Source organism: Ochotona princeps, chromosome 1 (assembly GCF_030435755.1).
Source record: "Ochotona princeps isolate mOchPri1 chromosome 1, mOchPri1.hap1, whole genome shotgun sequence".
Taxonomy (NCBI): Eukaryota; Metazoa; Chordata; class Mammalia; order Lagomorpha; family Ochotonidae; genus Ochotona; species Ochotona princeps.
Window position 1 is genome coordinate 108,880,314 of NC_080832.1, and position 27,069 is coordinate 108,907,382.

General features: G+C 42.4%; 2 protein-coding genes across 2 annotated transcripts in view; both read right to left on the minus strand.

Annotated features, from left to right (window-relative positions):
* DNAH8 (dynein axonemal heavy chain 8) overlaps positions 1-27,069 on the minus strand; it is a 324,409-nt gene that overhangs the window by 119,645 nt on the left and 177,695 nt on the right. The window contains exons 61-67 of the mRNA XM_058663714.1: positions 24,826-24,989; positions 20,381-20,573; positions 18,289-18,411; positions 15,104-15,234; positions 5,890-6,043; positions 3,439-3,603; positions 2,276-2,502 (exon numbers count right to left, since the gene is read on the minus strand). Coding sequence (XP_058519697.1) covers positions 2,276-2,502; positions 3,439-3,603; positions 5,890-6,043; positions 15,104-15,234; positions 18,289-18,411; positions 20,381-20,573; positions 24,826-24,989 — 1,157 coding nt within the window. The remainder of the gene's footprint in view (positions 1-2,275; positions 2,503-3,438; positions 3,604-5,889; positions 6,044-15,103; positions 15,235-18,288; positions 18,412-20,380; positions 20,574-24,825; positions 24,990-27,069) is intronic.
* LOC101526678 (large ribosomal subunit protein uL10) lies at positions 23,125-24,132 on the minus strand. Its single transcript, XM_058663670.1, has one exon. The coding sequence runs from the start codon at positions 24,080-24,082 to the stop codon at positions 23,126-23,128; it is 957 nt and encodes a 318-aa protein (XP_058519653.1). The 5' UTR covers positions 24,083-24,132; the 3' UTR covers position 23,125.

The window sequence follows — 27,069 nt, forward strand, 5'->3', positions numbered from 1 at the left end:
AAGAACATCCCAGTAAAATGACAACAGAAGACTAAACCAATGAACAACCCATTCCTAAAATGACAGGACCAAAGTACCACCCATACATATTAACCCTGAATGTAAATGGCTTAAGCTCAATCAAACGTCATAGATTAGTAGACTGGATTAAAATCTGTTTGTTGTCTGGAGGAGACACACTTCACCAACAAAGATCAATGGAAACTATATCGCATGGGTTTTGCTGTTTTCTGTTAGTTTCATCTCTTCAAAACACTTCCTTCTGATTAAATCATTCAATGATTTGTAGATCATGCAGTGGCATCATTTTCTTCAAGAAGGTTCTTGATTTTCATTTCTTCAGCTACATGTTAGTCATTTAATAGCATGTTATTTAACATTTTGGTGTTATTAATTTCTTTTTTCTCCCTGATACTGATTTTGTTTTGTGGCTCTTCATTTAAGGGGATGTATAGTAGCTGTGTAATGGAGTCAGTCATATCTAGTAACAGGTCATTTAACTTCACGGCATTGTAAATTTCTATTTTTCTTTCTATTGTTGATTGTACTATGACTTTTCATTTAAGGGGATGTACAGTAGCTGTGAAATGGAGACTAACATCCAGATGTGAAGATGCAGTATAGTATGCATTTCTGCTTCCAGACAAAGATGGACTCCCAATGAAGCTGTTGAATATATCTTGACAATAGGATTCTGGACTCTCTGCCATTGTCCAGGCCCGCAATGATGGACATATGACTGTATATGAAGAACTATATGTTAGTAATGATATAGAGGAATTAGGTGGGGGGAAGGAATTGGGGAGGGGATAAGGGAATATGGAACTGCATCATAAAATGATAATAATAATAATACTAATAATAAAATGTTCAGAAAAAGAATTTCATTAATAAATGACATGTAAGAATACAAAAAAAAAAAGAAAAACGCTGCAAACATTTTTTTTAAGATTTATTTATTTTTATTGGAAAGGCAGATATTACAGAGAGGAGGAGAAACAGAGAGGAAGCTCTTGCATCTGATGATTCACTCTCCAAAGTGACCACAACGATTGGAGCTGAGCCTATCTGAAGCCAAGAACCAGGAGCTCTTCCGGGTCTCCCACATAGGTGCAGGGTCCCAAGGCTTTGGGCCATTCTCGATTGCTTTCCCAGGCCAAAAGCAGGGAGCTGGATGGGAAGCAGGGCCCCTGGGATTACAACCAGTGACCATATGGGATCCCGGCGCATTCAAGGAGAGGACTTTAAGCACTATGCTATCGCGCCAGGCTCTGCAAACTTTTTTTTTTTAAAGATTTATTTCATTTTTATTAAAAAGTCAGATACACTGAGAGGAGGAGAGACAGAGAGAGGAAGTAGAGCTGCTGGGATTAGAACCAGCAGCCATATGGGATCAAGGCAAGGACCTTAGCCACTAGGCCACGCTGCCAAGCCCAACTCTGCAAACTTTTAAAATAACAAGTTTTTATAGCTGTAAGAAGATAGATATGTATTCTCACAGATAACAGTAGCAAGAGAAGTGTGAGTTTAATGGAGAGAAAATCTTCCTAGTGGTAAGATTTAATACATATTGAATCACCAAGAGAATCTATGAAGAAGGGTGGACTAAGTACACACAGCTTTTCTAGAAGATTTTGTACCCCCTGAAGTGCACTGAGTAACCCTAGAAGAGGAGCTCGCTGTCTTAAAGACCCATGTTGGCCTCGCTTCATTCACAGTATCAGTCTGACACCACGACTATGACAGTGATCAGCTTCCCCCACAAGGAACACAAAACCACCAGTTTTAGGGAGGGATAGTTCCAAAAGTCAGTTAAAATTTTATCTCACAGTTATTTGGCAGAAGAACCTTGATAAGACTGAGTCATGCAAATGCACAGCCTAAATTTTCCCTTAACATAAGGCAATAAGGAAGCTTTAAAACAGTGCACTTCTTTAATCAAAATAAATAATGCATTGGAGTAAGAGACCAATTTTAAGCAGCTTATAATGAATCAGTTAAGTCACTTTCAAAACAAAATTAAGCAAATGAAATACAGCGATTCATTAAGCATCTGTTACTTGGAAGCCTGGGTGGTAAAGAGATATTTAAGTATGGACATGAGTTAATTTTTAAATCTCTTTAATTTGCCATCTTTTCAATGCATGGTACCTAGAAAATCAAAGCGAGAAAAGTCCAATGTAGCTGGGATTTCATGCTCAATCAATAAGAAGAATCTTTTCTTGCATGTTACATACAATTCTGCTTTGGGGGAGCTCTGTGGTTGGGTAGTTACCTTTGGAAATAGCTTTCACAACTCTCTGAAACCATGTCATGAAAGAGGCCCATTGTTTCTACAACTTGTCTTTTAATTTCTCCAGAACAGACGATGTCATAATCTGAAAGGAAGTAGGAGGCCACAGCGATCAGAGCCTCCTTGGGCCAGCGACTGAACCAGTCCATAGTACAGCCTGAGATCAAGCCAGGAAATTTCAAAGAACGGGCACGGAATTTCTCACCAACCTGTTCACAACAAAGACAAAAGACATTAGAAACTCAAAGGGGCTTTAAGTTAGCCCACAGTGTGACATCATAAACACAAACTTAAAAATATATTTTTGGATTGCAATAGTATACAAAACGAGTGTTCAGACGAAGGGACATCTTCATCAATGGGTTTGATTCTAGGAACCATCTTTTGGGAAAAAACTGAGAAACTATAACTCTTTTAGGGAGAAAGAACAAGGATGGAGAAGGGCACGGAAGGTAGGACAAATGAGAATTGTAGAAAAAGGAGACCACAGAATTCAACCGATAAAGAGAGCTTTCTCACAATCTACCTAAAAATAGATGGCCTACCTTGAGTGATTCTGAGGCCCCTCTCCCTCCCTACCCCCACCCTATGTAGAGCAGGACTATGTGATGGAACTTTCTGTGATGATGGAAATGTTCTAGATATGTGCTTTCCAATAATGATAGCCAGTAGCCACACACAGCATGTGTGAGCACTGGAAATGGGACCAATGAGACTGAGGAACCGGATTTTTATTTTTACTTAATTCTGATTATTCATAACTTAAATGATCACCTATGGCTAATAGCTGCTTTACTAAATAGCACAGTAGCTAGATATATCCCAAACTACATCACAGACATTCTGGATAGTACATCTACATTGGAGGTGGAGCTGGCTGGGATTGAATCACCCAATTTCATACAATTCAAATAATCTTGTTTCTAGTTAATGAAAAACTGCAGGCTATGTAATAAGTTCAAACAATATGAAAATTTTAAATTAACACATCAGGAAAGGGATTTTGGCCAATGGAGATTAATAGTGATAAGACATTAATTTTAATTCAGTGTAATAGACATTTGTTTCTGAACAAATCACCTCATCAGAGATGGTAAACTAAACACACTTAAGTAAGTGAGATGTAAGTAAAAATGAAAGCTCACTGGAGAAAAGCACAGGACAACATGCAAGTTCTTCCTTGACCTTGAAATGAAGTACTCATACAGATTGTCAAAGGTAGGTGGGTGGCGGGGTAGCTCCTTCTTCATCACGGATATTAGACCTTGGGTGATTTCGTCCATCTCATCCCGTGCAAACAAATTGGAGATCTGTAAGAAACACAAGAAATTGCTTTCATTCATGGTCTCATCTCTTCACTCCTCCCCATCATGTCATTTCCACAGTTGGATAGATCCTTGCTTTTCAAGGGATTACTGAGAGTGTGACTTTTTTTATTGAGCAGCTTAGTCAACAGCACATTGTATTTCTCTAGACTCACCCAGAAGACCATCTCCTCCACCATTTAATTGGTTCTTTAAAATGTCTAGTGGTGGACAAATATATGGCCTGGTGCTTGGGATGCTTGTGACCTTCACCCAAGCACGTGGACTTGGCAATTCATTCCAGCTCTTGACTCTGACTTCTTGCTAACATAGACTCTTGTAAGCAGTGGTGATGACTCCAGTAAATGAAGCCCTGATGAATGTGTGATCCTTGCTACTGGTTTCAGTCCCAGCCCAGGCCCAACCACTGCAGGCATCTGAGGAGTGCACTAATGGGTGTAAGTCTCTCTCTCTCGCTTTCTTCTTTTTCTTCTTCTTCTTCTCAAATAAACACAATTTTAAAATAAAAAATGTCCAGTGGTACCTTCTTTCATTTGCCTCATAGTCAGCTTTCACTCTGGCTCCAACATATTTAATCAGCTTGTGCACCAGTAAGCATCAGTACACACCACCATACAGGCAAGAGTTAACCTAGCCTGACCTTGAGAAGAATGTGCTTGCAGGGCTGGCCCTTGGCTGCCATCTAGAAACTTGGCTTTTGGATGTCTCCTCCACTGCTAAATGATAAGATAGTTCTACTCTGTCTAGACTGTTCATACAAACATTGTGATAACCTGGGGAACACTCACTTTCCTTTTGGGAGTCTGTAATTTTGGCAATGTGGCCAGGCACTGAATGACTACATGGACAGTCCTAAATAAAAATGCTGGACTCTTTTACACATAAAAATGTGCCTTGTACTGAGTGGAGGGCAGAATATGTGGTACCCTCGAAGGGAGGGTATGGAAAGCCTGCCTGTGAATCTTCTAGACTCTGCTTTTCTTATTCTTTTTTCTAATTATCTGTTAGGCAAACTGAGAGTGAGACAGAAAAAAAGAGGGAGGGAGAATCTTCTACTGGCTGGCTCTCTCCCCAACCACATAGACAGGGGCTTGGCCAGGTGGAAGCCAAAATTCAGGAACTCCGTCTGGATCTCTCACATGACTGGCAGAAGCTCAGGTATGATGTCATCTTCTGCTGCCTTCCCATGCAAGGAAGTAGAATTGGGAGACGAGAAGCTGGGTCTCAAACTGGCACTCTGATAACGGGATGCTGGCATCACACGATGTAGCCTAACCCACTGCCACAATGCGAGCCCTCTTCTTCTTTACAGATTCAACCATGTACCTTTATTGTATTGTTATAATAAATCTCAGCGATGATTACAGCTAGAGGATTTTAAAATGCACAGGGAAAATGGAGCTAAAATTTTATTTTGGGGCCAGGGTTGCAGCACAGCAAGCACATGCTACTGGCTGCAATGTCAGCATCCCAACTCAGAGTGTGAGCTGAATCCTGGCTAGCTCTACTTCTAATCCAGCTTTCTGCTAATGTGCCTGGGAAAGTAGCAGAAGGTGGCCCAAGTACTTGAACCCCTCCCATTCATGTGGGGACCCAGAGGGAGTCTCAGGCTCCTGGTTTCAGCCTGGCCTAGACCCAGCAGCCACTGTGGACATTTGGGAAGTGGACTAGCAGGTGGGTAATCTTTCTCTCGTTACCACTCTCCTGAACAGATAAATGAGTACATATTTTTAAAAAATGTTCACTTTGTTGCAAAAGAATTTATCATAACATATGTGTTCTGAGAACTTCTTGCAGAACTTGCACATATGTTAGTCCCATGAGTGGTTCTGACACCAGGTCAATCACGGAAGGGATCACAGAATGGCTGATACTAGGTGGTGGCTACAGGAGTGACACAAATGTCCACTTAACAGCTAACAGAACTCTTTCTCCAATTCCATCCTGGTATTGGATTGATAGACATCCACAGATTGATAGACAGACAGATACACAGAAACTCTGCCATCTCCTAAAGCAAATTACAAGATCAACTTGAAGACTGAAGACACAAGCAAGGAGTTATATCAAAAAATGAAGCAAAGGAAAGAACAAGTCTAAAGGTAGGCATTACCCATCTCACAGGAATTCTTCTAAACCTCACATAGTCAACCTAAGACCAAAAACATGTGCTAAATGGTCTCATTTATGAAGAGTTGCTGCCTTTTTATTATTATTCAAATAACTTGTACCTGCTCACAAGAGGAGCTTTTTCTCAGCATTAAGACCTACCTCTCCTGAAGACAGCAAGTTGTTGAGGTATTCTAGAAAGGCCTCATCCTTTATTTCATTGTCGGTGAAGATAAAGGTGATGCCTTTTCCATCAGCACCAGCAACTGAATACAAAAACTTCAAGTCGTCTGTTAGATTGTTCACATTGTAAGACCTAAAGAGGCAAGTGATAGGAAATTTGGAATTGAAAAAGCGTGGCCATACTTTGTTTCCAAACCCAATCATGACCCATGCAAAGTACAGTCTCATCTATGCCTGACACAATACGCACTAAGCAATTATGCCTGCTAGAAAACAGACACCAGAGCTACAGTTTTGTGTTACCACTCAAGGCAAACATCTTATTTAACTTGAGTAGTGAAAACCAGGAAATTTACTGGAAGTGATCTGTGAGGAGAAACTGGAATAAGAAAATGAATGGTTAGTGCCTGCCACAGGTTTTTCCTAGGTGAATAGATAAGGATGTGTAATATCTAAAACTATTTTGAAATTCAGAAGCATTTGGTGTGCTGAGAAAGTCACAATAAATTATGAATAAAATTAGTGATAAATTATATATGAAGGCAATTTACATAGTTAAGCAACTCGAAGTAGACAATATTATAAAGATGTGTTATGCAATGTGGTACACACAACAGAAGGGGTCTGATCAAATGATGACAGACTATAGAAAGAAGATCCCGGTCTTTGCGTTTCTGTTTGCTGTTTCCTGCCAAATGTCAGTGTAACAAGAGGTGATACAGGGTATAAAAATAAAGCCAGTTATTTTCTTTTTTTTTTTTTTTTTTTTTTTTTTGTTTGTTTGTTTGTTTTGTTTTGTTTTTTTTTTTTTTAATTGTTTATTATTTAACTTCAGTAATTACATTGTATTATGTGACACAGTTACATAGATACTTGGGTTCTCCCCACCCCTCCCCAAACCCTCCCACCATGGTGGATTCCTCCACCTTATTGCATAACCACAGCTCAAGTTCAGTTGAGATTTCCCCATTGCAAGCGTATACCAAACATAGAGTCCAGCATCCTATTGTCCCGTCAAGTTCAACGGTTTCTTAGGTATACCCTCTCTGGTCTGATGACAGAGCCAGCAGAGTATCATCCCAGTCAATTGAAAGCTCCAACATACCATCAGCAAAAATTTACATCATTATGGAATTAATTGACATAGTAATGAGTAACCAATATGTTAAAAGTAAATGCGGGTTCCCAGCCACCTTCTGTGACCACCTCACCTATACTTCAATTTTAGTTTATACACAACATATAACATTCAAAACATAACATGTTATACATAACATCATATCATCTTAAATTAAGGCAAACATGTGGTATTTAACCTTTTGTGATTGGCTCATTTCCCTTAGCATTATGGTTTCCAGTTTGGCCCATTTGGCCACAAAGAACTGCATTTTGTTTTTTTTAATAGCTGAGTAGTATTCCATGGAGTAGATGAACCATAGCTTTCTTATCCAATCCTCTGTTGATGGGCATTTTGGTTGTTTCCATGTTTTTGCAATTACTGATTGTGCTGCTATGAACATAGGAGTACATGTTGGTTTCTCATAGAACAAGTGTTCTGGATATATTCCTAGGAGTGCTATTGCTGGATCATACGGTATGTTGAATTTGAGTTGTTTGAATATTCTCCATACTGATTTCCATAGAGGCTGTACCAGCCTGCAGCCCCACCAGCAGTGGAGTAGGGTTCCCTTTTCCCCGCAACCTCGCCAACAAGTGTCGTTGGTGCTTTTATTCATGTGGGCCAGTCTTGCTGGCGTTAGGTGGTACCTCATTGATGTTTTAATTTGGATTTCCCTTATTGCCAGGGAACTTGAGCATTTTTTCATATGTTTATTTGCCATTTGGGTTTGTTCCTTTGTGAAGTGTCTGCCCATTTCCCGTGCCCATTTCTTGAGTGGGTTGTTTGTTTTGACATTTTGGTTGTTTTGTAGCTCTTTGTATATTCTGGAGATTAGCCCTCTATCACCTATGTCGTGTGCGAAGATCTTCTCCCATTCTGTGGGTTGCCTTTTTACTTTGTTGATTGTTTCTCTAGCTGTACAGAAGCTTCTTAGTTTGATGAGGTCCCAATTGTTTATTTTGGTCTTGATTTCTACTGCATCTGGAGTCTTTTTTAGGAAGTGAGGGCCTACCCCTAAGTGTTCCAGTGTGTTTCCAACTTTTTCTTCCAAAAGTTTGAAGGTTTCTGGATGTAGGTTTAGATCTGTTATCCATTTAGATCTGATCTTAGTGTATGGTGAGAGATGTGGATCTATTTTTTTGTTTCTGCAGGCTATCAACCAGTTGTCCCAGCAGCATTTATTGAACAGACCTTCCCATTTGCCTGGGTTGTCGTTTGTCTTTTTGTCAAAGATTATTTGGCTGTATCTGTGTGGGTTTCCTTCTGGCGTTTCTATTCTGCTCCATTGATCTTCCTCTCTATCTTTGTGCCAGTACCACGCTGTTTTGATAACCACTGCCCTATAGTATGTCCAGAGGTCCGGAACTGTGATTCCCCCTGCTAACTTCCTGTTCTTCAGGATAGTTCTAGCTATCCGTGGTTTTTTGTGCTTCCAGATGAACCTTTGGATCATTGTTTCCAGTTCCATGAAGAATATTTTGGGCAATTTGATTGGGATTGCGTTGAATGTATATATTGCTTTTGGCAGTATAGACATTTTAATGATATTGATTTTACCTATCCAGGAGCATGGGATGTTACTCCATCTTTTGAGGTCTTGTTCAATTTCTTTTTTAAGCAGATTGTAGTTTTCTTCAAATAAGTCTTCTACATTTTTGGTTAGATTTATTCCCAGATATTTCATACTTTTCTCTGTTATTTTGAATGGTATCTTGCTGGTTAAGTCTTTTTCCATCTTGGGGCTGTTCGCATACACTATGGCTGTTGATTTTTGTTCATTAATTTTGTACCCTGCCACTCTACCAAACTCTCGTACAAGTTCTAGCAGTCTCTATTGAGTCTCTTGGCTCTTCTACATAAAGAATCATATCATCTGCGTATAGTGAGAGCTTGACTTCTTCGTTTCCCATTTGGATTCCTCTGATTTTTTTTTCTTGTCTTATGGCCTCAGCGAGTACCTCTAGGACTATGTTGAATAGTAGTGGAGAAAGTGGACATCCCTGTCTTGTTCCAGATCTCAGTGGGAAGGGTTCCAGCTTTTCTCCATTCAGTATGATGCTGGCGTTGGGTTTTTCGTATATTGCTTTAATTATGTTGTGGATTTTTCCATCTATGCCTACCTTGGTTAGGGTTTTTAGTAGGAAGTGATGTTGGATTTTGTCGAAAGCTTTTTCCGCATCTATTGATACTATCATGTGATTCTTGTTTTTCAGTTTTTGGATGTGGTGTATCACATTTATAGATTTTCGAATGTTGAACCATCCCTGCATTCCAGGGATGAATCCTACTTGATCTGGATGAATGATCTGTCTGATGTGTTTTTGAATTCTGTTGGCTAGGATTGTGTTGAGAATCTTAGCATCAATGTTCATCAAAGAGATAGGTCTGTAGTTTTCCTTCTCTGTTAGTTCTCTGTCTGGTTTTGGGATTAAGGTAATGTTGGCTTCATAGAATGAGTTTGGAAGGGTTGCCTCTTTTTCTATTGTTTTGAAGAGTTTGTAGAGGATTGGGGTCAGCTCTGTTCGGAATGTTTTGTAGAATTCTGGAGTGAAGCCGTCTGGGCCTGGGCTTTTCCTTGTTGGGAGGTCTTTAATCACTGATTCAATCTCTACTTCAGTTATGGGTTTGTTCAGGTCGTTTGTTGCCTCTGGGCTAAGTTTTGGCAAGTGGTAGAAGTCTAAGAACTTTTCCATTTCTTGGTGATCTTCTGATTTGTTGGAGTACAGTGCTTTGTAGTAATTTCTGATTATGGCCTTAATGGATGCGGTGTCTGTTGTTATGTTGCCTTTTTCATCTTTGATGCTGTTAATTCTTGCCTTCTCTTGTTTTTTCTTTGTCAGTCGGGCCAGTGGAGTGTCTATCTTGTTTATCTTCTCAAAAAACCAGCTTTTTGATTCATTGATTTTGTGTATGGTTTTTTTTATTTCTAGCTGGTTGATTTCCTCCCTTGTTTTGATGATTTCTTGTTTCCTATTGTGTGTGGGGCTCTTCTGCTGTTGTTTTTCCAGTTCCTGGAGGTGTGTGTTTAGTTCCTGTATTTGGCGCCTCTCTTGGGCCTTGACATGAGCTCCAATTGCGATGAGTTTACCCCGTAGCACTGCTTTGGCAGTGTCCCACAAATTTTGGAATGTTGTGTCAGAGTTTTCATTGGTTTCCATAAATTTTTTGATCTCATCTTTAATTTCTTCTCTGATCCATTGTTCGTTTAGTAGCATATTGTTCAGCCTCCAAGAGTTTCTGTATTTCCTGGGGCATTTTGAATTGCTGATTTCCAGCTTCATTCCGTGGTGGTCTGAGAGGGTACATGGTATGATTCCTATCTTTTTGAAGTTATTTAGGTTTGCTTTGTGTCCTATCATGTGGTCGATCCTGGAGAAGGTGCCATGTACTGCTGAAAAAAATGTATAATCTGTGGCCTTAGGGTAAAAAATTCTATAAATGTCAACCAAGTCCAGTTGTTCTATTGTTTGTATGAGTTCTGTTGTTTCTTTGTTGAGTTTTTGTTTTGTTGATCTGTCTATAGTTGTTAGTGGGGTGTTAAGATCACCCACTATTATTGTGTGCATATCTATGTCTCCCCTTAAGTCCATGAGTAATTGCTTCACGTAGCTAGGTGCGTTTGAATTTGGTGCATATATGTTCACAATGGTAATTACTTCCTGATGGATCAGTCCCTTCACCAATATATAATGTCCTTCCCTGTCCTTTTTGATGTGTGTCAGATTGAAGTCCACATCATCTGAAATTAAGACAGCTACCCCAGCCTTTTTTTCTCGTCCATTGGCATGAAATATCTGTTTCCAACCTTTCACTTTCAGCTTCTTTGAATCTCTTCTGGTTAGATGTGTCTCTTGTAGGCAACAGATAGTTGGGTGCCGTTTGATAATCCATTCTGTTAATCTATGCCTTTTGATTGGTGAGTTCAGGCCATTTGTGTTGAGAGTTAAAATTGAGAGGTTGTGATTTTGCCCTGCCATACTTGTTTTTGTGGGTGTTGATATCTGTGTTATTGCCCTTCCTTGTGTGGACTTTAGTGGGGAGACCTTCCTGTTTGCCATCTTTGCTTATGATTCACCTCCTTTTTTTCTGGAATTAGTGCATTTCTAAGGAGATTTTGTAGAGCTGGTTTTGTGCTGGCATATTCTTCTAATTTCTCTTTGCTGTGAAAGTATTTGATTTCGTTCTCAAATACGAATGAGATCTTTGCTGGGTACAATATTCTTGGTTGACAGTTGTTCTGATTCAGGATTTGGAAGATCTTTGTCCATTCTCTTCTTGCTTGTAAGGTCTCTTCAGAAAAGTCAGCCGTGATCCTGATTGGTTTTCCCCGGTATGTGATCTTTTCTCTGCTTCGTACTTGTCTCAGGATTCTTTCTTTGTCTTCGTTGGAGTGGAACTTGAGCACCATATGTCTGGGTGAAGATCGCTTTGGGTCATATCTGCTGGGAGTCCTCTGACCGTCCTGGATTTGAGCTGGATTCATGTTCCAAGTGTTTTGAAAGTTTTCCTGTATAATTTCGTCGAGCACCATTTGCATTCCTGATTCTTTTTCCGCTCCTTCAGGAAGGCCAATAATCCTAATATTTGATTTTCTGAGGTTGTCTTTCATTTCTTGTATGGTCTTATTGGCTTTGTTCAGACTTGTCTCCAGCTGTTTCATGAACTGGGTGTGTTCGTTTTGTGTGTCTTCCGTTTCAGAGATCCTCTCTTCTGCTGTATTTGTTCTGTTGGTTAGGCTCTCAATTTCGTGCTCTAAGTCAAGGATTTTACTTTTCATTTGTTGTATTTCTGAGGCTATGTGGTTCTTGAATTCCTTGAAGTCCTCCCAATTCTTCTCATTGTCTCTGACATATTTTAACATTATTTTTTTGAATTCCTTGTCTGGTAGATCTTCTATGTCTTCATCTCGCATCTCCGAAATAGACATTGGCTTTCGATCCTTTATTGGTAGGGTGTTGGCACTCTCATCTGGATCATTACCTTTTCTGGTATTTCTTCCCATTGTGTTAGTGTTTCTTTTTTGAGAGACCTAGGCACCAGTGTGCTGAGGGGTCTCCAAGCACTATCCTGTAGAGATCGGAGTCTGCAGGCGTGGAGTAGCAGGGTGTGGGGATTTTCAAGGCACTTTTGGTGCGTCTCCAGAACACTGGACCTCAGGGCGCCTCTTCCAGGGCCCAGAGGATTCAAAGCGCACTCTCAGCTCGTCCCCTACAGGTATGCTACCACAGGGCGTGGGGGAGTGAAGGCACTCTCTGTGCGCGCACCCTGTTTACTGGATCACAGGGCTCGGAGCAAGGGACTATAGGGCGTGTTCCAGGTGCTCTCTGGAAACGCCTCCTGCGCAGGTCCGCCCACCCCAGCACTTGCAGGGGACCGACCGCCCCTGCGCTAGCAGGGAACTGCCCAGCCCAGAGGCGTGCTTGGGTTCCTGTGGGATAGCACCGCCCAGCTGAGTGCCACACCGCAAAGGCACAGGGGAGTATCCAGTGTGCCTTTTGCCTTTCTCCCAGACACAGTTTTGGCAGTCTCAAGGCACTCGCCCTGTGTCTCTAGAGGCTGGAGCCTGGGGGGGGGGAGGGGCGGGGAGGCCAATTGTGTTCAGGCTCTGTCCGTGCCCCTGGGGGGCCAACTCCCGAAGCCTCCAACCCACCACTGTCCCCACCCAACTCACTCAAACCTCAGGTTCTTGCAGTCTGCCTCTTCCTCTGGTGGGAATCCTGGCCGCCAGTGCGTCTCCCGACTGCTGCGTCCGTTGCTGGTCTCCGCGCGGGTCGCGATGGAGCCTGGAGGCTGCGGCTGGTGCAGGTCCCGGGGGTTGGCGACCAGGGTGGGCAGATGCCGGCGGGTCCCGGTGATTCAGGGTCCTGGTGTCCGCAGCGGGGCAGGTCCTGGCGAGTCCTGGTGACCAGGGTGAGCAGATGCCAGCGGGTCCCAATCACCTCCGGTCCTCACGGCCACAGCGTCTTCAGGTCGGTCTTTGGGTGGGCTCGGCGGCTTTCAGCGTCTGCACTCAGAGGTGATTCAGCAGGTCAGGAGCGGAAAGTCGTCTTCCCTGTCCTTTGCTTTGTTTTTCCCTGGTTGCTCTTCCGAGTTGTGTGGATTTTTTTGGCTCCACACTGTCCAGGGAACTTCACGTTCTTCTCCCTGTAGTTCTATGCTGCTCCACTTACGCTTTTGTCGCGTTCTAGCCCTCTCTGTCTGTGAGCTCTCTCACAGTCTTCCTCCTATGTCGGCCATCTTGCGAGTCCTCAAAGCCAGTTATTTTCCAAAGTATTATGACTAAATCCTCGTGGGTATGGCAGTGATAAGGGTGCCACAGTTAATACGGAGTCTGGTGCAAGCAACAGGGTCTATTGGAAATACCTTGGGTCTGGAACCAGAATGACCCTGGAACCAGAATGACTCAAACCCCTGCTTTACGAGAGTTCTTCATCTTGCTCAGCTTTTGTTATCTCATCCATAACATGAAGATAATGCCTATTTGCAAAGGTTTTGTGAGCATTATAAATTGCATAGCTTCTTTAAAAATGACAGCATTAAAAGCACTTAAATGAGCATATAATTTATTCTTCACTAGATTCTAAAATATGAACACTTGCTACCACCTTTGGGGAATACTGTAGTTAAAAAAGGCTCATAAACTTCAACAACAACAACAACAACAACAAAACAACCTCACCAAAAAGAGAGCAAATGACCCTTTTGGGATGATCCCCAAGAGGAAAATCCATTAAGAAGAGAAAGTAGTTGGATGCTTTCCTGAGATGCAGCTGCTCTGGTAAGAGTCACACAGCCACACCCTCTCTGCACAGGTGATGTGCCCAGCGCCCTCACTGACTGAACTCATCGCTAGGCCCTCAGCCAAAGAAGCCACATAATCATTTTCCCATTTTCAAACCAGGCTCACCCACTCCTAGAAACAGGAAGGGACATGCCGGGCCATGCAGGCCCCCTTGGGGAAAGCACCGGGGTTGGTCAGAAGGCAGGAACAAGGGGAAAGTCTGGGCAACAGTCTTTATTGTAGCTTTGTACAGTGGTTAAGCACATGTAAGCTTGGTTAGTTTGAGTAATTTCAGCTGGCTCTCCTAGACAGGAACAGGTGCTTGCCTCAGTTGATGAGTATCTGACCCAGAGGACCACTGCCTGTTACAATGTAAGAGCCAGCTAGAGGAGGCGAAGTAGAGCAAAGACTCTGGATTCATTGCTTGCACATGACAGGCACAAAGACAGAGCACATGACAGAGCTCCTCGGTGAGCTCTGTGCCATTTTTAAGAACTTAGTAGCTCAAGAAGATCAGTCTAGGTCCACTCACCACGGTCCCAAATTCCAGAGCAACAAGACCACAAAAATTAGGGGTGGGCATTTGACATAGTCGGTTTGGTACATCTGCATCCCATATGGGGGTGCCTGGGTTCAAGTCTCAGCTCTGCTCCTGGTTTCAGCTTTCTGCTAATGCATGCTCTGGGAGGCAGCATGTGAGGGCTCAAGTAGCTGGGTTCCTGCCTCCCATGTGGGAAACTTGGACTGAACTCCCATTTCCTGGCTATGGCCTGTTTCAGCCCCAGCTTTTGCAAGAGGCATCCAGTGATGGGAGATACAATCACACTCACTCTCTCTGTCCCACTCCCTCTCTCTTCCCTTCTTTCCCTCCCCCACCTTCACTTCAAATAAAACAAATTATAAATATTCAGTTTTAAAGAATTCAGAAAACACAGCACACCTGCTGTAATGTAAGCCTCTGTCATTTCTCACTACAATCACCACAATACCACCAGCCTCAAGATGGCAGCTTCAGATACGCTCAGGTATCAGGAAGATAATGCCAATGAGAGAATCAGGCTGGCAAGGTCCCCGGTAAATCACAGAGCTGCAAGTGTTGTCTGAGGAGGCTGCTGCTCAAGCCCAGCCTCTTGCACTTTCTACAGTGCAAGCAGTCCTTTTTGTCTGTGGATGGCTACACAAATCTGTGTAGGTTTCTTTTTATCTAATACCTAACACACTCAATGCTTATAGAAGACACTGAAATCTTTTTAAGTGGACATTTAACTCCAGAAAATTTCATTTCTTCCTACCTGGTTAATGTTATCTGGAATATTTGATATCCAGCTATAAAAGAGGCCAATCTTGAAAGACTTTGTTTTCCTGAACCACCAACGCCCACTAGCAACGCATTTCCACACGAAGTCCGAATTATCCGTGAGATCTAGTTAGGAATAAGATATTGCTTATTTGAATACACGATACAGATGTTCCATTTTGTGTACTTTTCGGTCCAATTTTGACCAGGGTTTTCAAGACAACATTACATTTTGTTCCTGGAAACGGCATATCTCAGATTTTTAAAAATGGATTTATTCAGCTCATGTGCTTTTCATGCCTGCGTATATTTGCTTTCTGAGAAACAGAACCAATCAGTTTGATTCTCCTCCACTTCAATACCACTCTCTCAGTGAGATTTATTATTTTTAGATTCAGTAGATGGTAAAGCTGTTCTTACCGACCTGCAGAAGATGCAGGAGGAGCTTAGAATTACTTGCTGGTTCTTCATCCTAACACACTGCATCTATTGACACCCTTCTCTACAACTCACACCATCTCCAGCACGTCTCTACCAACAACAAATTTAAGCACTCAAATTCTACTTACCATGGAGGTGGTGGGACATTTATGAAGAGTTTTAGGGGAGCTGTCAGCCTCCTGTGATTTCCTGTGATTAATTGTCTCAGTGAGGATAAGACTGAAACAGTGGCTCAAACCTTATGCCATTTGAAGGCACTGCTAGAAAGCTGTCTCTTACCTTAATGCCATCAATTAGGAAAAAAGATTCACTAAATTCATTTTCTTTTTCTTTTTTTAAAAAGATTTATTTATTTTTATTGGAAAGGCAGATATACAGAGAGGAAAAGAGACAGACAGGAAGATTTTCTGATGGTTCACTCCCCAAGTGACCGCAATGATTGGAGCTGAGCCTATCCGAAGCCAGGAGCCAGGAACTTCCTCTGGATCTCCCACGTGGGTGCAGGGTCCCAAGGCTTTGGGCCATCCTTGACTGCTTTCCCAGGTTACAAGCAGGGAGCTGGAAGGGAAGTGGAGCTGCCGGGATTAGAACCGGTGCCCATATGGGATCCCGGCACGTTCAAGGCAAGGACTTTAACCACTACGCTATCACGCCAGGCCCTCTAAATTCATTTTCACTGCTAAAAATAATTTTTCAGAGTTGCAAGTTTTACCACTAGCAGACCATTAATGACACAATAGGATATATTAATTCCACCATATTTTAAATATCTATTAGTGACTGATATGGTGTCCCACCTAGAGCAGGGCCTCAGGCTTACAAGTTCTAGGTATGATAGATAGTTGGCAATTACAAGGATACTTCAAAAACGTTTGTGGGGCCGGCAGCATGGCCTAGCTGCTAAAGTCCTCGCCTTGAAAGCCCCGGGATCCCATATGGGCACCGGTTCTAATCCCGGCAGCTCCACTTCCCTTCCAGCTCCCTGCTTGTGGCCTGGGAAAGCAGCCGAGGACGACCCAAAGCCTTGGGACCCTGCACCCGTGTGGGAGACCTGGAAGAGCTCTTGGTTCCTGGCTTCGGATTGGTGCAACACCGGCCGTTGTGCTCACTTGGAGAGTGAACCATCGGACGGAAGATCTTCCTCTCTGTCTTTCCTCCTTTCTGTATATCTGACTTTGTAATAAAAATAAATAAATCTTTTTAAAAAACGTTTGTGATAAACGGAATTAAAAGACGAGTTCAGGAATGAGTATTTAGCTCAACAATTCAAACACACATGCCCTACCTTGGATCAGTTTTTAATTATATTTTTTATTGGAAAGGCCAATTTACAGAGAGAAGGAGAGACAGAGAAAGATCTTCCATCTACCAATTCACTCCCCAAATAGCCACAAGGGCCTGAGCTGAGCTGATCCAAAGCTAGGAGCCAGAGCTTCCTCCAGGTCTCTCATGCAGTGCAGGATTCCAAGGCCTTGGGCTGTCCTACACTACTTTCCCAGGCCACAGCAGGGAGTTAGATGGGAAGTGGAGCAGCTGGGACATGAACCAGCACCTTTATGGGATTCAAGCACTTGCAGGCAGAGGATTCACCAACTGATCCACATGCTGCTTTCCTCCTTCCTTCTGTGTTGCCCCTCCTACCCCCGCATCCCCTGCCACCACCATTCCAATCTTGGGTTTCTTGAGCTTGGTCTCCAGGTGACTCAAGTTCCCTGCTCAGAGCAACTCCCGCAGGGAGGCAGCAGTAGTAGCTCAGGTTGGATTCCTGCTACACATATGGAAGACCTGAATGGTGTTCCTGGCTCCTGGCTCCAGTTTCAGCTCTGTCTCATCTATCGCAGGCATTTGGGGAATTAACTATCAGAAGTTTTGTCTCGCCCTACATCCCCATCAGCAATCTCTATACTTGTGTGTGTGTCTGTGTAGGTGTGAACGTGGAACTGTTTAAAAAGGAGATGTGTAGTTTGATGTAAGAAAGTTTTGAAATACTCTTTGTGATAACCACTTTCCATGACCTTTTTGAATATCTTAGTATTTGTTCAATGAATGAATGTTAAGTATTGTCCTGGACTTCAGGAACTTCAGCAGCCTTGTGGAAAAAAAAATCATACAACAAATAGAAGTAACTGACTCCACTTTATCAAGTCTTCCTCTTCCAGGTCATCATGTACTGAAGACTCCTTTTCTATCGATCAACCAATTATTTAAGTCCACAATTTCGTTCTGCGCTTCCTAGGCTTGGACCAAAGCATGCACCTCCTTTGCACAAACTAGAATGGCCTCTGTGTTCACCTGCCCTGTGTACTCACCTTACACTCTTCCCATTAGTTTGTTCATAACCTATAAGCTAATTGTGATATTGGTATCTTTTTAAAACACTATCTTTTCCTCCTATGGGAACAAGATTCCCATACTATCACCATATGATTTGAGGGCATAGTTCTTCACAGACCTTCTCAATTTATTTTCTAGGAAAGAAAAGCTCTGACTGAGTGGGCCTAAGACTCTGAACACAAACACCCTCAATGTGCGCCTGACAAACACACATTGTGTCTATATGAATTTAAACTATCATGAGGAGTCTCTTTGTAGGCCTTTGTTTTCTCACAGAAATGACCCAACTTGTGTATACTTCTTAGTACATGATTATTCTGAGAAAGTTCATGTATGAAACCTACTACATTTTTGAACTCATAATCTACTCATTTGTTTTATCAGCAAATAGTTGGGAGTTAGAACCTTAATAAGATGAGTCATGGCATCTTTAAAGAACACCAGGTCAAGAGATGTTCCTCTGATGATTTCATTGAACTGTCTCTGGTAATACTGGAGCTTTTCAGACAGAAACTCAAAGGATGGTACCTATAGGTTGGGAGAGAAGGAGAAAATCACTTTTATAATCCAACTATTTCTTAAGTAAGAACAACTTGTTCTTAAAGCAGTGACTGTGAAGGTGATCAGAAGTAAATCTCGGTTGGTTTCTGGTATGAAATCACTCCTGAACTTTTCCATTTCAGAGGTCTGGTACCTATTAATACCCACGGTAATTAATATTAGAATGGAACTAATATTTCTGATGCTTATTTACTTTTAAATATTACTTATCATATACAGAAGTTTTATAGTGTTCATGTAGTCAAATCCACAGGCTTTTGTTGTTCTGAAGTAAATACCCACCCATTTTGCTTGTGCAAATTATTCCTTCCATTTAGTTCTTTGATCCACAAGCTCTATAGAATTATTGCTATATGATCCTGTTTTAAAATTCCTATGAAATTCTATTCTAAGTTTCATTAAACCTATTCATTAATTTAGTTAGAACAAAGTTCTGCTGTGAAGTTTCATCATGATGATTCCTAGATATTTTTATATTGGTGTTTCTTTTGAATGAAATACTTATATATTCTTATTAGCATTGTTGGCAGTGACTGGAAAATTTCCTCGAGACAGGGCAAGATAGGAAATCTGTTAGGCTTCACAGCCTATACACTCTCTGTCACCATTATTCAACGCTGCCCTTGAAATCTAAAAGGAGCCACAAGAAATAGAGCTGTGGGATATGGCTGTGTTCCCATAAAATTTTATGTACAGACACTAGAGTTTGAATTCAATTTATTTTTTTTAAAGATTTATTCATTTTTATTACAGCCAGATATACACAGAGGAGGAGAGACAGAGAGGAAGATCTTCCGTCCGATGTTTCACTCCCCAAGTGAGCCGCAACGGGCCGGTGCGCGCCGATCCGAAGCCGGGAACCTGGAACCTCTTCCAGGTCTCCCACGCGGGTACAGTGTCCCAATGCATTGGGCCGTCCTCAACTGCTTTCCCAGGCCACAAGCAGAGAGCTGGATGGGAAGTGGAGCTGCCGGGATTAGAACCGGCGCCCATATGGGATCCCGGGGCTTTCAAGGCGAGGACTTTAGCCGCTAGGCCATGCCGCAGGGCCCAATTCAATTTATTTTTAATGTGACATACAATATTCTACTTTTGACCATTTTCTGACATCTACAATTATAAAAAGATTTTTTAAAAAAGATTTTTTTGAAAGTCAGATTTACAGAAAGAGAAGGAGATGCAGAGAGAAAGAGCTCCCATCCACTGGTTCACTCCCCAGGTGGCTGCAATGGCCAGAGCTGAGCCAATCCAACGTCAGGATCCAGGAGCTTCTTCTGGGTTTTCCATGAGGGTGCAGGGTTTCAAGACTTTGGGCCATCTTCCGCTGCTTTCCCAGGTCACATGTAGGGAGCTGGATGGAAGGTGGAGCAGCTGGGACATGAACCAGCATCCATATGGGATTCCAGCACGTGCAAGGTGAGGATTTAGCCACGAAGCCATCATGCTAGGTCCATAAAAATCTTTCTTACTGCACAAAGCTAACAAAAGTAGGCAGAGGGCTGGGATCTGGCCACACTCTTTGTCAACCTCTGGTATATAGGATAATGGTTATGAGTTATCATGTTTATAATACACTTTGTTATCTTAATGACACAGATTTTTAAACTACCTTGGATTATATAACCAAATAATCTTATCATCTACAAATGATGGGAAGATTTTTTTTCCCTGATAGTAACACACATTTTTTCCCTAGAACTTTCAGAATAAAATAAAATTAAGTGGTGACAGTAGGTGTGCTCATCTTTCTCCTAACTTTGATGAAATTACTTCTATACTCCACTGATGGAAACACTTCACTGGGTACACAATAACCATGAATCACAATTTAAAGAAAACTCAGAGATTATAGTAACCCTAGCGTAGGACTCTAAGGCAGAGAGAGTTAATTAGGCAAGTGATCTGAAAAACTCCTTAGAAGAAAAAAAATGAATACCAGTTCATAGACTTTGGGGACTTCAAACACAGTATCTTCAGGCTCATCACCAGTTGGCTCGGGCATGTCACGGAGAAAATCCACAAAATATGGTTCATGGAGCATGCATGACGCTGCTTCAGAGCTGATATTTTCTTCAACTGCACGGGCAAGATGTATATTAAACCACTGCTCATCTTCAGGAGTTATAAACCTGGAACAGCAATGCAGTAGTTAGAATAAAAAACATGAAAGCAGCTTTTCTAACTGAACTTCAGTTCAGTCTTTCTTCTCCTCCCACACCCTTCCTTTCTCAGCTCAGGACAGGCAAATAATGTGATCTGCCTTTGGACAGCCAGAGCCTAATCCCATCCCCAAGCTAATTGTTACTTAGAGAAATTATAGAAGAACCACTTAGGTGAGGCCAAAGATTCCACACATGGGATCTTGGAATGTTGATACAGAAATAGCAGTCAGTAGAAGGCAAGTGTTATGTCTGAGATTGTGGGCATAAAGGGCATGAACAAAAATGTTTAAATTTTATATTATGTCCCATAATGTTTATAGATAGGTATAGGGCTTTACAGGTATAGGGATCCCTCTTGCACCTCCCCTTCCTTCCTCTCCATTTTTTCTCCACCACTGTTTCCCCTATATTTTTACAATAGTATAGTTCTTCAGCAACAGTCACAAGTCCAACATTCTGCTGTTTAAATGTATCATTGCATTGTAGGTATAGGCAATGGTAGAAAGTTAGGATTTAAATGTCAAGGTATATTTAACAGTTTCATTAGGAGTCTTCCTTTTGTTTGGAAGTAGAGATAACTACTGTAATGTATCTTCACTCACTGGTATACTGGTCGCCACTACATCTATTCCTATAGATGAATATATGTATAAGCATGTTTACCTATATCTCTACTGCTCTTTTATTTTCCATAAAGGCTGCCTTATATCAGAGAGAACATATATAGGTACCCTTTGGGGATTGGTTTATTTCACCGAGCTTAATGGTCTCCAGTTGGGACCATTTTGTTGCAAATGGTAAAATTTTATTCTTTTTAATGGCTGAGTAGTATTCTATAGAGAGATGTACCACAGTTTCTTTATCCATTCCTCTTTCAGTGGGACTCTAGGTTGTTTCTACATCTTTGCTTGTGTAGATTGTGCTACTATAAATATAGAGTTGCTGGTCCCTTTCTCATATGCAGATTTCACTGCTTTTGGATATATTTCCAGAAGCAGATAGCTAAGTCATACAGTAGATAAATTTTCAGTTCTCTTAGCACTCATATGGACTTCCATAGTGACTGCACTAGCCTACACTAGCAGCAACAGTAAAGTAGGGCACCTTTTTCCCCATATCCACACCAACAGATGTTGTTAGCAGATTTCCGAATGTAGGTCAGTCTCACTGAATGTGGGTTTCATTTGTATTTGCCTGATAGGTAGGGAGCCTGAGCATTTTTTTCTTATATCAAATAACCATTTGAATTTATTTTTTTAAATGCCTGCTCACTTCCTTTGCCCATTTATTCAGAGGGGTTTTTTGTTTGTTTGTTTTGTCTTTTTATTTTGTTTTGCTGTTGCATTTTTGAAGCTCTCTGTAAATCCTGGTTATTATTCCCCTATTGGTTGTGTAGTGTGCAAAGATTTTCTCCCATTCTGTTGGTTGATTCTTCACTTTGGTGGTTGTTTCTTTTGCTGCACAGAAGCTTCTTAGTTTGATGTAGTTCCATTTGTTCATTTTGGCTATGACCTCCTGTATTTTTGGGTGACTCTTCTAAAGCCTATATCTTATAGAGTACTTCCTATGTTATTCTGTACTAGTTCAATGGTTTCTGGGTACAGATTTAGGTCCTTAATCCATTTAGAGCTGTTTTTTGTATAAGGTGAGAGGTGGGGATCTTGATTCTTAACTTCTGCAGACTACTATCTAGTTGTCCCAACAGCATTTGTTGAACAGACCAACATTTTCCCTGGATTATTTTCAATTAGTTGGTTGTACATGCTGTGGGATCCCTTCTGGGGTTTGTATTCTGAATTCCAGACCTGAAGACATGCTATAGGGAAGTGATAATCGCAGCAGTCTGATTGTGGCACAGAAACAGAGAAGATGTTTCTCACAGAGGGAAAGAGAAGTAATATATGATGAATCCCACTTGCGAGTCCCACTTGTGATAGACATGATAGACACTTTACAACCTTGTAAGATTAACTTTATCATCCAAATTTTTAAGAATTATTTATTTTTATTGGAAAGGCAGATATGCAGAGAGGAAATACAGAGAGAAAGATCTTCCATCTGCTACTTCACTCCCCAAGTGGCCACATCGGTTAGAGCTGAGCTGATCTGAAACCAGGAGCCAGGAGCTTATTCTGGGTCTCCCATGTGGGTGTAGGGTTCCAAGACTTTAGGCCATCCTTTATTGTTTTCCTAGGCCACAAGTAATGAGCTGAATGGGAAATGGAGAAGCTAGGATTCGAACTGGCAAGCATATGGGATCCTGAGCATGCAAGGCTAGGACTAGCCACTAGTCTACCATGCTGAGTGCTAAGATCCATATTTTATAGATAAGGAAACTAAGGCTCAGCAAGATGGCAGAGTTCAATGGAAATGCTTAACTTAAATTAGATAAAACCTAATTTTGCCAGTCAAAACCAGCACATAACTCAAAGTATCTAGAAAACATATCGCGCCTGGCGTGGTGGCCTAGCTTTTCTTCGTTTCGTAGATAAAGCTGGCTGAGCTGGTTGCTTTCCGGCTTAGTCAAAGAGACCGAAGCCCATATCCTCGTCCGACTCTTCCGACTCCTCCTTGGCCTCCACCTTGGCTGGGGCTGCAGCTGCAGCAGCAGGAGCAGCAGAGGTGGCGGCAGCTGCAGGGGCAGCAGCCACAAAGGCAGATGGATCAGCCAGGAAGGCCTTGACCTTTTCAGCAAGTGGGAAGGTGTAATCTGTCTCCACAGACAGAGCCAGGACCCGCTTGTACCCATTGATGATGGAATGGGGCACAGAAGCAACAGTCGGGTAGCCAATCTGCAGAGACACACTGGCCACATTGCGCACACCCTCCAGGAAGCGGGAGTGCAGGGTCTCCTCGGTGATGTCCAGCACTTCGGGGTTGTAGATGCTGCCGTTGTCGAACACCTGCTGGATGATCAGCCCGAAGGAGAAGGGCGAGATGTTCAGCATGTTGAGCAGTGTGGCCTCACTGGCCCCCACCTTGTCTCCAGTCTTTATCAGCTGCACATCACTCAGGATTTCGATGGTACCCCTGGAGATCTTGGTGGTGATACCCAAAGCCTGGAAGAAGGAGGTCTTCTCGGGGCCCAGGCCGGTGTTCTGAGCAGGCACAGTGACCTCACAGGGAGCAATGGCCCCAGCACGGGCAGCAGCGGGCACCTTGTTGGCCAGAAGCATGTCCCTGATCTCAGTGAGGTCCTCCTTGGTGAACACAAAGCCCACGTTGCCCCGGATATGTGGCAGGAGTTTCTCGAGGGCCGGGTTGTTCTCCAGGTGGCCCCGGATGGCTTTGCGCATCATGGTGTTCTTGCCCATCAGCACCACTGCCTTGCCCCGCAGGGACATGCGGATCTGTTGCATCTGCTTGGAGCCCACATTGTCTGCTCCCACGATGAAGCATTTTGGGTAATCGTCCAGGAGTTGGATGATCTTAAGGAAGTAGTTGGACTTCCAGGTCGCCCTGTCTTCCCTGGGCATCACGACGGTGCGTCAGGGATTGCCACGTGGGGTTTAAAGACGATGTTCCTTGCCTTGAATGTGCCGGGATTCATGTGGGCGCTGGTCCAGATCCCAGCAGCTCTACTTCCTGTCCAGCTCTCTGCTTGTGGCCTGGGAAAGCATTCAAGGATGGCCCAAAGCCTTGGGACCCTGCACCCGCATGGGAGACCCAGAAGAGGTTCCTGGCTCTTGGCTTCAGATCGGCTCAGCACCGGTCATTGCAGTCATTTGGGGAGTGAATCATCACACAGAAGATCTTCCTCTCTGTCTCTCCTCCTCTCTCTCTCTCTCTCTCTCTCTCTCTCTCTTTATATGTATATGTATATATATATATATATGTATATATATATACTGACTTTGCAATAAAAATCAATAAATATTTAAAAGAAAGGAAGGAAGAAAAAGAAAGAAAGAAAGAAAGAAAGAAAGAAAGAAAGAAAGAAAGAAAGAAAGAAAGAAAGAAAGAAAAAACATAGTGTGCCACCAGATTTGATCAATTCCCCAATGTACTGGTAATTTACACAGCAACAATAATCAAGTCAACAGGGAAAACATTGTTTAAGGTAAGCAGAGGTGGAGAATTCTGTCAAGGTTTCATTAGATCAACATCAAATTAAGACAATGCTCCTTACTCCATTGATCTGAGTGGATAAGGCAAGAATTTACCTAGTGATATGAACCTCTTAGACTGGATGTTTAAACTCAAGTGCTCTAATACACACCTGTCTGCAATCACTCTGTTGCATTCGTGCTTGAACAGCGACATGAGGGTAGTGACTGAATTGCACTCTTCAGCTTTTATGGTTAACATGCCTTGCCAAATTCTGGAAAGATCTCGAAGATTGAAGATATAATGGAATTTAGAAGGAGTTGGCAGCATTTTCACCTAGATACAAATGAGAATTGATACTCTCAATTAGTTTTTAGATAAAACAACGTAGATAGAACTGATTTTTACAACTATTCTCTTTCACAATTCCTATTATAGGTTTAAAAAAACCAGAAAATAAATCAGGATTTAATTTCATATTTTATTTTTTTTTAAAGATTTTATTCATTTTTATTACAGCCAGATATACACAGAGGAGGAGAGACAGAGAGGAAGATCTTCCGTCCGATGTTTCACTCCCCAAGTGAGCCGCAACGGGCCGATGCGCGCCGATCCGAAGCCTGGAACCTGGAACCTCTTCCGGGTCTCCCACGCGGGTGCAGGGTCCCAATGCATTGGGCCGTCCTCAACTGCTTTCCCAGGCCACAAGCAGAGAGCTGGATGGGAAGTGGAGCTGCCGGGATTAGAACCGGCGCCCATATGGGATCCCGGGGCTTTCAAGGCGAGGACTTTAGCCGCTAGGCCATGCTGCCGGGCCCTAATTTCATATTTTCAAATACTGTTTCAAAAAAGCTTTTTATCTATAGGTTTTGCCAGTCTCATCAAGCTCTTTTCCCATGCCAATTCTCTAGAAGGGTAAGAAGCCAATTTCATGGTCTTGGCCTTATAGGCCATCCAGATGGTAGATGAAGTTGTAACATGCTTTACCATTCCTGAAGTTGTTTTCTCCACCATTCCCACGAGATTGTGATATTCTGTGGAGGTCATGCAAGACTAATAACTAGCAAACTTCAGAAACTGGCATCCAATTTCATAAACATGATCAATGCCACCCAACAACAGCATCTTCTCATGCAGTTGTGGAGCAATTCTTACATATAAGTTCACATCTAGCCTGTTGCTAAATGATAAAAGGCTTGGTCACGGCTCTTCTTGGCATGATGCTCATCACAGAATTCTGATCCCGAGATAGGTCGGCTCTTTTAAGGAAATTTCCTATATCTGTGACAGTCACAGAATCCATGATATATTCTTCCCTACAAAGTCATTCAAGATCAAACTAAAGTATCTCTGACAATGTCCTATTTCGTTGTCCTTGAGACCAAAGTGAAGGTAAGGCAACATTTGCAAGCAGGAAAACAGCAATGTGATCTTAGAAGGAACAATGCTTGGTTAACCCTTGGTTCACCCAGGATTCTCCTGAACTCCAATTAGTTTGTCATAGATATGAATCTGTTCTTCTGTTTTATAATTCTTTGACTCAAGCATGAACCTCAACTAGATTCCCTCTTCTTGAAGGTTACAGAAGACCAGCCATCTCCAAAAACATTTTTACTGTTATAGTAGTAGTAAAGTATTCCCAGGCTGCAGGTAACTATAATTTTTTACTTTTAATATATATTCATTTATTGAAAGGCAATATTATGGAGAGAGACATAGAGAGAAATTCCATCCTCTGGTTCACTTCAAAAGGCTGCTATGGCCATATCTGCGCTGCTCCAAAGTCTGGATTCCAGGAGCTTCCTCTGAACTTGGACCATTCTCTGCTGCTTTTCCAGTTTCATTAGTAGGGAGCTAGATTGGAAGTGGAGCAGTTGTGTCTTGAACCAGTGTCTATATGGGATGCCAACACTGCAAGCAGCAGCCTCACTTACTACATCCTGCCGGGCTCCCTCCCCACAGATTCAATCCTCTAGTACTACATTGTTGGAGGGAGTGAGCCAACTGCATGCCATCCAGCCTCCCAGCCTTTCAGGCACACAAGAGACAAACAGACGTGGCAGGGGTTCCATCCAAGCAGTTCCAGTTTATTTGGGAAACACACACACTTTTACGGAACAGCTAACAGTCTCAGGCCGGGAATCCCAGGAATTCCAGGAGAAGGGGAGAACTAAGAGCCAGTCATCAGCAGCACAATTGCAGAAGCCACCTCCCATAGGCCAGGGGCTGGTGAGCACTCCATGTTTATGAGCACTGAAACGGCCTCTGGCCAGTCTTTCTTTAAAACAACTTGATCCCCACCCTGGTTCATGCCCAGGGCTGCTCTTCCTTTGGTCGCCATCTTGTGACTTAGTGACCTATTTGCCCTCGAGCCCCACAACACCCCAGTTACCATATTCTTCAAGGAAGTGAATGA